The sequence below is a fragment of the Tiliqua scincoides genome, chromosome 1, assembly GCF_035046505.1.
Source record: "Tiliqua scincoides isolate rTilSci1 chromosome 1, rTilSci1.hap2, whole genome shotgun sequence".
Lineage (NCBI taxonomy): Eukaryota > Metazoa > Chordata > Lepidosauria > Squamata > Scincidae > Tiliqua > Tiliqua scincoides.
Window position 1 is genome coordinate 27,140,862 of NC_089821.1, and position 12,893 is coordinate 27,153,754.

The following is a 12,893-nucleotide window of genomic DNA, read 5'->3' on the forward strand; positions in this document are numbered from 1 at the left end:
TTTAAGAACTGCTCCTTCCTTAAAGGCTTTCCGGAGGGGCCTAAAACATGTCTTTTTATACTAACCTTCTGATTTTTTTTAAAAGTATGGATATTTAGGGTTTTATGCTGATTTGTTTTAAGGTTTTGCATTTTTAACTGTTTGTTGGTTTTCTGCTTTTTTATCGCTCTTGGTTTTTAATGAGATAATTAGGTTGCTAAATGTTTAAATTTTTTATAATGTTTATATTTTTAATTGTATTTGGAAGCTGTTTTGAATGCCCATTAGGGAAATAAAGCAGGGTGGGTATGTATGCATGCATGCATAAATAAATAAATCTACAAGTAGCAAACAAATACCCATGACTAGAGGTGTTCTTAAATGTTTTTATTTTTTTGCAGATTTCATTTTCCCCCCAAGAAAAAAGTGCAGAAAGAAGTGCGATGTCTTTTTATTCCAGGGGCACATTTTTATAAATTATATTTACAAATTATAATAGCTTTAAAAGTGTACTAGGTAGGTAATATAGGTGGCATAGAGTCAGCAGAGGCAGCCACAGTTATTAGGTGATAGAAATTTTTTTTTTGCAGCAGCAGCAGCAGCAGATTTTGGTTTTGTTTTGTTTTTTAAATCAGATGCACTGAAAGTAGTTGAGGAAGTGTATTCAAGTCTATGCTCAGTATCTCCCTTTTCTCTACAACAATGTTTTTTCATCAGACTAGTGATATATCCGAATGAACACCGACAAGAGCCCATTTTAAGGTCTACTCCATGACAAAAGAAACAGCAGACTTACTTCTCTGCCATCATTGCATCTGCTCCATGCAGATACTGGAGATACTCCTAGTGGCCCTTGGTAACTCACTGCAACCTATTTGCTCAGTGCTTGATAAGATATCTTATATCTGTCCTGAGTTGGACTCCAGGTTCTCCAAAGTAGGAGATGATGCCACAAGCACTGCTTAGATCCTGTTGTACTGCATATTTTTCAGCTTACGAATTCTGAAAATATGTCCATAGGAGTGCAAGTTCATCCTCCTGTGCTTGACCATCTTGACTAATAAAGGCTTTCTGGACAGATGAGGATGGAGATTAGTTATAAAGGATGGACAGATGAGTTGAGGAGATTGTAAGTGTACTAATCTCCAAGTGCCTGGAGATCCCCCCTTCCCCTTTCAGGTATTCACCACAGCAAACAGCAGTGGATCCATGGCAAACATAATTGCCTAACGAATGGTAAGTTGCCTTCTAGTTTAAAGGAGGTGATGGAAAGGCTGTTCCACAAGAAGCCTACCGTAGAGGTGACAGCAGCAGCAGCAACTTTCCTTACGTAGCTGACAAGCCTGTCTTTGCATCATGCCTGATTTTCTAATTTATTTTTCTATAAATATCCAGCAAGCATGCCAAGTTAAAACTTACATAAGATTCCTAGTTAAGCCTCAACCAGCACTTCACATTTACTACCACTGTGCAAAATGGTTAACAAATTAAAAACCTTAATACAAGAAAAAAATCAGTCTTTAAAAGTGATCCCTATTTTTCAGCAGCGTAAGAGGTTAAGCAAATTGCACCACACATAGCAGACCACACCTAGATCAGTGACTAACACTTTGCAAGATAAAACAGGTAAAGTTGTTTAGAAGAACTAAAATATAAATTTTGGGACCCAAAGGAATAGCATACATTATAATGATACTTGCAGTGACCATATTATTCATGTATTCACATTTTTATACTGCCTGTCCTCCAAGGAGCTTAAGGTGATGTACATGGGTCCTTTCTTCCTTTTGTCCTCACAACAATCCTGTGAGGTAGGTGAGGCTGAGAGAGAGAATGACCGAGTGACTGGCCCAAGGTTATCCAGGAAGTTTCATGGTTAAGCAAGGATTATGAACCTGGATCTTCCAGGTCAAAGTTCCAACTCCCAAACTACCACACCATCCTGGCTCTTGTTATCACTAATTATCTTCAGTTTTTAAAACTGAGACACTAGGTCAACGATAGGCAGCTTCTAATCTGTTGAGGGCTCAAAGTGTAAAACCTGGTTTAGAGCAAGAGGGCTCTGATTTGCCTTCGTTTTATAAAAAATATGATCAGCTGAATACATGATACATTTCTCTGCTCTTTTGCTTTTATGTTTCTTGTACAAGAAACAGCTGATGAATGAACAGAAATGTTGCACAGTCCTAACTGTTTAAGAGCACCGTACAGTATCTGTCAGTACTTCTGTCAGCACAATGCTGAAAAGCTGTCCTCTTACTTCTCAAAAACCTTCCGCTCCAAGTCACAGATCCATAGGGTATTCTGATGCCTTCTTAAATTAGGCAGCACGTAGTGCCTACGCTGCTGGTGTTTCAGTAGTTTTGAACCATGCAATAAATCACCAGGTACCCTAATAGTTCACTTTTAACAAGTAAAAAATGTCTGACACTTTGAGTGTTACTTTAATTTTTATGGCTGAAAGTGTACAGAGATCAAAGAAACACCCTTCCCCCCTTTCTTCTTTTTATAAAAGACCCTAATCGATATAGCCAGACAAGGCTGCACTGCTACAAAGTTCAGCCACATGTTTAAAAACAAGGTCTGGAAAGCAGGGAAGAGAGGAAGAACGTCACATTTCCAAATGTTTCTCTTGACTGAAGCAAGACACTTAAAAAGAAACCCTCCTGGTAACATTATATATGCTGCTACTGTTCCCTCCAAATTCCCTTGCAAACTACTCAGAAATGCAACATATACTTTCCTGGTGAAATACATAAACAGATAAATAAATTACCAGAGGCTGAGGACAAGTTAAACATCTGGTAGCCAGCTCAGGCTTGTCAAGCAAGTCAGAGACACTCTGGCCCAGAGAAGATTGATCTGCAGTCACTGATTTGGGGGGCTGAAGACAGGAACTGCATTTTTACACACTTCCCTTTATGCTCTCTTTCTGAGGAAAGTGTACCAAAGCAGGGAAAAGGCTCTCTCACTTGCTTCTTGAAATTTCATTGTACCTTATACAATGACAATAAAGTATTTATCTTTATGTGAACTTTTAGTTGAAAAGCGGTATATAAATACTGTTGATTGTTGTTGATTGATTTATCTTCTTGATTAAGTCTATTTTCTTTTTAAACTACTGCTAATACTAATTTCAAATGGTTCCCCTCTGGGGGAGAAAGTTGGGAAAGAAGTATGATAATAAATAAATGAATAAAGTAAGTAAGTAAGTGCAGGGTCTGCATCAGGCTAGATCTATTCAGTAAAGACTCTTAAAAATATCTCATGGCAATGCATAGCATTGCATTATATTACAGAATTGCAGTATTTTATAATTTGGGGAAAAAATAAAAATTTTAAAAAGTCAGTGTTGTAACATTCAGATGTGTCTGCCAGACCAGAGGAAGTTCTAGCCAAATGGCACTGAGTTCACACAAAGACTATCTAGGCTGCTATTCAGGCAGTTTAACAATCCAAGCATCTGGACAACATCAGTCAGACGGAATAGGTAAAATGGATCCAGTAGTTCAAATGTGGGGACAGTAAGCTGCAGGTCCTGGTTTCAACTGCAGAGGGGCCTATACAAGTCCTAAGTTACTTCCTACCACACATGAACAACTGCTTCACTTGGGCTACATGCCCAAATGCACTTACTTGGGAGTAAGAGCCACTGAACTGAATGCAGCTGAAATAGACTAGGAATGTGCCCTATACCCTTAAATGCTTTTAGCCTTTGTATCATTCTTACCGAGATGAGAAGAAAACAAAAGCACAGACATCACTTTCAAGGGAACAAGTTTGCTCACATGTACCTGTGCCTTGTGATCAAGCGATTAAACTTCACCAATGCCTCCAATTATCTAAAGCATTTTTAATAGTGAGTGCACAATTGGAGAACTCTCCCCACAGAGAGATCATCCCTCTCTATTTTAATATGGGGCTGAAGACATAATTATTTACAAAACTTTTCTAGATTGTTTGGAAGGTTATTACTAGTTAAAAAATGTTGATCTGAAATTGGCATTTAAGGCAAATAATACTGTTTTGTTTTCTTGCAAATCCAATCTGATTTAAGCTTTAAACCTGGGAAAAGGGGGAACATAAAATGCTCTAAGAAACACAAAGGCCTGCTGCTGTGACATCTGTGAGTGGTGCATGAGCAAGCCCTAATACATTTCCGCCACAAGTAGGATGGACAACTAGAAGGCAGAGCAGAGGAAAGGTCAGAAATAGCTGCTCTAGACTTCACTTACGAGGAACAGCTTAAGGATGTGAGTAGGTCTGAATAAGATGCACTTCACTTGATATCTCCTATGTTTATATTTATTTGAGAGCCAACACAAAACAGAAGGAGGAGAATCAACATGCTTATTTTTGAAGGAGGAGTCAAGCAGTAATATTATCATTTCCAAAACTAATAATCTATTGGTGTAAAAAGCCGTATTTATCAAGATAGCTGAAATAAGAAGTGCTGAAACAGTCTGATATTGGTAGTACAGACATGTGGGATCATGTAGCCCAACTTGGTTGTAACTAAGAGTCATTCAAACTTTCAGACAGAAAACATGGAAGATGACATGAAAGCTTTCATGCCAAAGTGTACAGGCTGTTGTGTTTAAATTCAAATACAAAACCATGGGACACATGACACAAACCCATAGGACACTGGTTCCAAACTAGTGGCTCCCTTGACCTACTGGGCCATTGGCCACGGCTCCCCATTAGGAGTACAATCCTATACATTGTATAGGGCAGAGGGTTTTTCGTGAGAATTTCATGACTCCCTCTGACTGGTTTCCACAACTCCCTGGGAAGCCATGATTCACAGTTCGGGAACTGCTGCCATACAAGATATGTACCGTGCCAGATTATATGTATATATGTCCAGTTTTCCCACAGTGAATGCATTTCTTCATACTGTATCTCTTCATACTCTCATCTGAGTACACAATAGCTGACCAACAGCACTGGAACCTGCCATCTGGATGTTTCCCCAGAAAAAGAAAATATAAACTTGGCTACCTATATAACTATTAATGCTCATGGGAGAATTTCTTCATCTGGAGATACATATGGTATGATTAATCTCTTTTCTCCACATCTTTTTTATTGTTGCTTAATACGTCAATTGTCAAAGCTGCCCCATATAACTTTGAGTCTCTCATAAACTAACTGTGATTATGGAGAAAAGGCTGCAGACAAGAGCAATATTGCACTAAACCACTCACTAAATTCACTTATTTCTCCCTTCCATACCAAGTCCACACTGATGTCCTTGTTTGGAATTCTATATCCATCTCACCTTTCATGTTTTCACTGAAAATCCTCTCCCTCTCTTTCCAAAGTGTGCAATCAAATATTTTTATTTTTTTTAAAAAAGCGGTAAGGTGATAATTTTTAATAGACCCTGTATCTATGTTCTCTAATTCAGCATAGTGTGGGCTATGAACCCATGTGCAGTGGGTTGTGAGGCTGGCTTTCCTGCCACCTTTGTGTCAGTTTGGCTCTGAACAGGAACCATTCCAGAAGTCGGCCCAGTGACCCTGCTGGCAGAAATGACTTACCAGGAGCCTCTTCCAGGTCGCATTGGGCCTGCAACCCACTCTACTGGGGCCATTCTGAGGCCCGTGGAGGCCAACAGAGTTGGTTGTGGGTCTGGCATGACTTGGAAGAGGCCACCAGGGGCTTCCAGTATGCTATTAGTGGAAATTGATACATAGTGGAAATGGAAAAGGTGCAAAATGATTACTGGGCTGGGGCACCTTCCTTATGAGGAAAGGCTATAGCGTTTGGGCATCTTCAGCCTAGAAAAGAGGTGCCTGAGGGGGGACATGATTGAGATATACAAAATTATGCAGGGGATGGACAGAGTGGATAGAGAGATGCTTTAGACTCTCACACAACACCAGAACCTGGGGGCATCCACTAAAACTGAGTGTTGGGAGAGTTAGGACAGACAAAATAAAGTATTTCTTTACTCAGTGTGTGGTTGGTCTGTGAAACTCCTTGCCACAGCATGTGGTGATGGCATCTGGCCTAGATGCCTTTAAAAGGGGATTGGACAAGTTTCTGGAGGAAAAATCCATTACGTGTTATAAGCTATGATGTGTATGTGCAACCTCCTGATTTTAGAAATGGGTTACGTCAGAATGCCAGATATAAGGGAGGGCACCAGGATGCAGGTCTATTGTTATCTGGTGTGCTCCCTGGAGCATTTGGTGGGCCACTATGAGATACATGAAGCTGGACTAGATGGGCCTATGGCCTGATCCAGCGGGGCTCTTCTTATGTTCTTATTCCGGCCAGCAACGTGAACTCACCGCAGATGAGGTTCGGTGCTCACCTCATCACCTCACTTTGATGAGGTGGATCAAAGTGCTGGGAAATTTGGGAACAGCTGCTCTAACTATGTTACTTTCACAGCACTGTAAATGTTTCAACGTACAACCTTCTTTATTTCTAGGGTTTCTAGGATACTGTACTCTCTGCATTCTCTGGTCATTTCTCCTATACTCCTGTTTACTCTTATTTGTCCTTATTCATCTCTAACCATCAACATGAGTCATCCAAGACTGAATTCATTAATGCTCTATTTTTTGTGTGCTCTTCTTCATTTTCATGTATTCAGCCATCATCATTATGCTGATGATTTCAAAACATACTGGGGCCCCAAGCCTTCTGTCAATCCTATAGCTATTCCTGTTCATCCTGGATCTTCTGTTGAGATACCCAAACTGAATGCTGAAGACTGAAATTCTATTTACTGTGGAAGACTTAATGAATACCACAAAAACAACGGGCTTTGGAAAGTCTTAAAAGCCCCCCCCCCCCTCAAGACCCACTAACATACATTCCTATGCGTTAGTTTTGCATAAGGATATGGAGGTACTAAACCCAATCTTCCATCTGTTTGCAGGGGGGGAAGGCAAAGATAAGTACAAGTAAAGTATAGAAGGGAAGCAGACAAGGATCACAGCTGATCATTACAGTTAAGTACCAGCTTCACAAGCCTCTTGTGCTACTCTTGTCAAGTTCACTTAAAGGAACTTAAAGTTCACTTAAAGAATGGTGGCTCCTACTCTGCTCTAATCCTCTCGTTTTGTCCCTTGCCACTTCAGTGGAAAAACATGAGCTAGTGTGATGTGGTGCACACTGGGGTAAAAAAAATACTAACCTCATATACACTGATGGAGTCTGAGCTGTTGGTGATGAACCAGGAAATTCACTGACACAAGATGTGGCGAGCGCCACAAGTTCAGAAAGCCTTATAATTGCATTAGACAAATTAATGGAAGACAAGTCTACCAATAGCTACTAGTCATAATGTCTGTATGCTACCTCTATATTCAGCAGTACAATGTCTCCAAATACCAGTTGCAGGGAAGCAATGGCAGGAGATACATATGCCATGACCTTGTGTTTGTGGGCTTTCCAAAGGCAACTGGTGAACAACTGTGGGAAACATTTAGTTATTTAGAACATTGATACCCAGCTTTTTCAAAAGCTCAAGGCAGCTTACAAAACGTAATACATAAAATACCGCATAAAATTATAAAATAAACAGTTGAAATCTAGATCATATAAAGCCAGCACAGCGAGTACTATCATATCATATAGTGACTATAAACTCATAGGTGGTGACAAGTAAAAAAGCAATACACAACAAGCTTAAAACAAACAAGAGAATGATAAATTAAAACAGGCCAAATAAAAGATAACTGGGAGTATTCTACCCTTACCCATCCCTGAAAGCTAATGTGAATAAAAATGTTTTTATGATGTTAAAGTATATGGGCCTTTGCCCTGATTCAGCAGAGCTTTCCTTATAATAGATTGTCTCAGACCTACACTGGTCTGCTTACACATCCACTTCTGATTATCTTAATAGCTCACATTGCTATTCAGGGGCAAGAATATCTGAAGATTTCTCCCCAGAAGCATTCAACTCCTTCAACTCAAATCATGTGAGAAGTAGTAACCTCCTTACCTCATAACCAAATTGCAGTTCATCTGAGGTCAGCATGATTATGTCATCATCAATGGCCAACACTGCTTCTGTTTCAATCTCATCATAAGGGAAGAAACGGTTGCTCAGTTTGTTTTCTGTGGTCCGTACAACCTTTAGTGGAACTCGAACTTTGGGCCAAACTGTTTCTGTGGAAAAACATGTTGTCATAAAGTTTTCATTTGCATTCTTGCTGTAGCCCATAGCAAGGGAGAAGGGAGAGATTTCATTCTCTCTCTCTTCTCAGAAATCAAATCTGTGTACTATGTTCATATTAAGCAAACAAATGCATTTTGACACTATGGTGGATTCAAAAAGTTTTTTATAATTTTGATTACTACCAACATTTAGAAATAAAAAGTGAAACATGATATTTACTACGATACATAAGAACTTTAGAAGTATTATCACACGAAAGTAAAGATTTTGTATACAACTCATGTTGCCTTAAGAATTCAGGGAGAACAGAAAGGAACTGTTAACACCGTAATTTTTCCGGGCAAAGAAACTGTGATTGTAAAGTTAGTCGGTTACAAATCAAAGTTAAAATGTTTGGATAAACTACACTGGATTGATCCGAAGTTGTGTGATAAAAACAGCACTAATGCAATAAACCTTTCCTCCCCCCCCCCCCCATCTTCATATGGTCCCAAAAAGTATCCATTGAGGCTTGGGAATCCTCAAGGAAGATAAGGGATGGGCTTGGGGAGTTGTAGGGAAAATAGCCTAAAATTGGGTAAAACTTCTTACTCTCTTCTCCCCCCCCCCAAAGACTTCTGCTCACTATCCTCTATCTTTCTAGAGCATCCTCCAACCATTGTTCAAAGTTTTCCAGGTGTACCAGGAACAGAAAAGTATCATTTCATGAGCAGACTTCCATTCAGGTACCTCTGGATCCAACATATATATATAACGTAATATAGCTATATAAATGTGAGATGAGGGAAAACATTCATATGTGGAAAATTTTTTTCCCCTCAGATTGCCTGCTATGTTGCCCTAAATTTTGCACATGCCCGTGTTGCATGGAAAACGGGCTTTCCACCACTCCATAAACATCTCTCCTTTCCACACCCACCCACCAAAAAGTCTAGAGAACGTGGTCTTCCCAGGTGGCCTACCATCCAAGTATTAACCAGGCCTGATTTTGCTTAGCATCCATGATCACACAAGAACCATAATGTTCAGGACAGTATGGTTGTAGATGCTCAACTTCCTGCTTTGCCACCCTAAATTCTGCACATGCCCGTGCTGCATAGGAGAAGTTTTCCATCGCTCCTGTACCCCCATCACGGACATCCTCCACTCCAAACAAAACACACACCCACGTCTCCAACTTGCTGCCCCACCCCTAAAGGGCTCCTCCTGCCAGAAGCCAAAAAGGCAGGAAGCAAAAAACCTACAGCACCCAGTATTCCCAGGCAGTCTCCTATCCAAGTACTAACCAGGACTGACCCTGCTAAGCTTTCAAGGTAAGGTGAGATCAGGTGAAGTGCAATCCCATCAGAAATGATGTTTTCCCCTATTTAACAGGTCTACAGAGAATCAATTTTCATACTCTTTGCTTCTTATCTGTCACGTCTAACAAACCTATTTCAAAGGATAAAACAGTGTATGTCTACCAAATTTGTCTCAAATTTTAATTGTCCTAATGAAGCTAATTCTTGTAGGTGCCTGAATGAACAAAACAGAATAGCCTGTATTATAATTTCCATACATGTTTCAAAAGCCAGGTTTTGATAAATTTTGATAAATCAGTGATTTAAGAGTTTCTGGTAGGCATCTGAGAAGCATTTATTCTGGCATTTTAAATGTTCAGGGTAGGTAACAATAATTTAAAAGCTAAACATAAAAATCAAATCCCATATTTAAAATCCAAACTAAACCTCAATATTAAAAGAATTAAGTACATGCCAGCTATGTTTCCTCTAACTTCTGGAGCATTACCACCAACACTAGCCCTATTTTCTCAACAGTCCATCCATTAGCTGATACTCAGAATCATTGCTAAGTTTAATTTTACTTTACATTTTTCTTCTCTGCTTTTACATGTTTTATCCTAACCTATTTTTGTTCTATTGCTAAAGATGAAATTCACCATCTTCAGACCCTCACTAATTCCCAATAACAAGTGCCACACTAGGGGCACTTATCTGCATCTGTACTCATTTAAATTTACACAGTACAATGAGGCCTAATCCGGATAATGTGTAGAAGACCTGGACTCGAGGAAAAGAACTGAACGACCTTGATTTTTTGCCAGACTTGCAATACTATGGTCTGCAAGTGGGGTTTTTTATTGTGTTTTTTTTTTTTAAGTAGAACAGGTAAAAAACAGGGTGATCTTTGATGACAAGGCTCATACTATTAAATTTTATGTAGCAGAAAATGTGATTATCAGAGGCAGCTGAATATCAACAAACTGAACAGAGGCAGACAACAATATAGACATCCAGAAGGCTAGATTGGATTACGATGCAATTGCAAACATAGAGGATGTTGAGAATCAACGTAACAAACTTTTTGTGTAAAAAAAGAAACACTAAAAAATGAAGACATTCATCATGCCCAATGGAATGTTAACATATTCTTAAAAGTAATGGGTGGCAGTGAACAGTGTGGGGGGATTCATGCAAGCCAAGCTTGCTTTTTGGACTATGAAGGAACTTCAGTCTCTGTCTAGACCAGTGGTTCTCACACATTTAGCATCGGGATCCACTTTTAAGAAAAAGAATCTTGTCAGGACCCACTGGAAGTGATGTCATGACCGGAAGTGACATATTAAGCAGGGAAATTTTTAACAATCCTAGACTGCAATCCTACCTACAGTTACCCAGGAGTAAGTCCTATTTACTATCATTGTTAAAAGCATATACATAGTAGCTTGTTAAAAGTACAGGTCTGTAACATTTCCCCAAAAGCAGTCACATGCCATTGTAGCATCAAGTCTAATATATTAAAAATAAAATATTAAAATGAATGGGGACCCACTTGAAATTGGTTCGCAACCCACCTAGTGGGTCCTGACCCACAGTTTGAGAAACACTGGTCTAGACAACATCCTCTTCATACAGGATTGGGTCTATACCGAGGTGGCCAGCCTGCAGCATGCCATGTGCCACTTTTTATGTACAGATTCTTGAATGTGTCACTTCACCTTAACATAGCTTTTAACAATTACTATGATGGCTAAACAGAGCTTCCAAGTTCAAGGGCAGTTTATCTCCAAATGCCAGAAGGTACAGAGCAAGAAAAACAAGAGCATTGTTGCCTATTTGGGGCTTTCTAAAGGCACCTGTCTGACTGCTGATGAGGCCAGACAGGTGGCCTGTATGAACCTTTAGCCTGGCCATGCAGAACCCATTCCAAAGTCCATATAAGGTGCATTCATTGGCCTTCTGCACAGCCCAGTCCCCCTCTTCCTGCCCACCTTCTCCTCCTCAAAGATGATCTTAGTCGAAATCTCTTTGCAGATGGTATCACCACCTAGGATCGGCCATCTCTACGCTGCCTCGCTCGGCCCGTCACTTTCCACAGCCCACCCCAGGCCTTCTTGGGTTAGTGAGCTCTCTAGCATCTGCCCTATTGACTTTCTCTCCTGTTAATCATTCTTTCCCCACTTTTCTCTCTGCTTTTCAACCAGAGCAAATCAAGCAGAGTGTGCCCACTGCAGCATTAGAAATTTGAGTGCGTGTTGTGTAAGGAATAGCAAAGAAACCAAGCAAACCATAAGCTGCTGTGGTGCTCTCTTTGTTCTTATTTAAACATTTTTCAAAAATATTTGGCAACTTTGTGTGTGCCACTCAGAAAGTGCCTGAGTGCCACTAGTGGCATACATGCTGTGGGCTGGTCACCCCTGGTCTATATATGACGTGTATATGATGACAAAAATACCTCCAAGATCAATATTGGGTAGTGGGGGTTGAGGATTGCTGCTCACCTCATGGGCATTGGTCTGTGGAGGGGCAGAGAGTAGCAGGGTTTGCATCCTGTTCCCCCATGTGTTTTAACACCTACATAGAACGGCTGGTGGAAGTCTTCTAAGGCAGTGGTTCTCACACATTTAGCACCAGGACCCACTTTTTTAGAATGAGAATCTGTCAGGACCCACCGGAAGTGATATCATGACCAGAAGTGACATCATCAAGCAGGAAAATTTTTAGGAATCCTAGGCTGCAATCCTACCCACACTTACCCAAGAGTAAGTTCCATTTACTTTTATTGTTAAAAGTACATACAGAGTAGCCTGTTAAAAGTACAAATGTGCAGCATTCCCCAAATGCAGTCACATACCACAGGAGCATCGAGTCTAATATATTAAAAATAAAATATTGAAATGAATGGGGACCCACCTGAAATTGACTCGCAACCCACCTAGTGGGTCTCAACCCACAGTTTGAGAAACACTGTTCTAAGGGTTTGGTTTAAGCTAGTATGACTCCACACTGCATGCCTAACATTTAACTGTGGGAAGGCAATGAAAATAGTTAACTGGCATTTGGAAGTGGCTCAGGATGACTGAGGGCAACATGTTGAAACTGAATTCCGAAAAGATAGATGTTCTGGTGTTGGGAAGATAGAGTAGTTCTGGATAATAGTGCTCAGCTGACTCTATATGAAGACATTACGCCTGTTCCTGAAGAGCCAAATACATAGCTTAGGTGAACTTCTGGACTTGGAAGTTGTTCCTGGAGGGCCAGGTGACAACTGTGGCCATTTTTACAAGTTTCAGATGGTTTGTCAGCTCCAGTCTAATTTAAAGGTGTTTCTCTAACCTCAGTCTAACCGACTTATTAAACTGTGGTTCATGTGGGGCTGCCTCTCAAAGCAGTTTGGTAGTTTCAATTGGTTCAGAATACTGCAGTCAAGTTACTACCTGGTAAAAGCCCCATGACACATCTCTCATCTATTCTGTATCAGCTCTGCT

At 40.2% G+C, this 12,893-nt stretch overlaps 1 protein-coding gene across 1 annotated transcript in view; it reads right to left on the reverse strand.

Moving 5' to 3' along the window:
• The window catches only part of EXT2 (exostosin glycosyltransferase 2), a 111,855-nt gene that overhangs the window by 15,349 nt on the left and 83,613 nt on the right, over positions 1-12,893 (reverse strand). Inside the window, exon 10 of the mRNA XM_066636555.1 lies at positions 7,949-8,115. Within this exon, the coding sequence (XP_066492652.1) occupies positions 7,949-8,115 (167 nt within the window). The remainder of the gene's footprint in view (positions 1-7,948; positions 8,116-12,893) is intronic.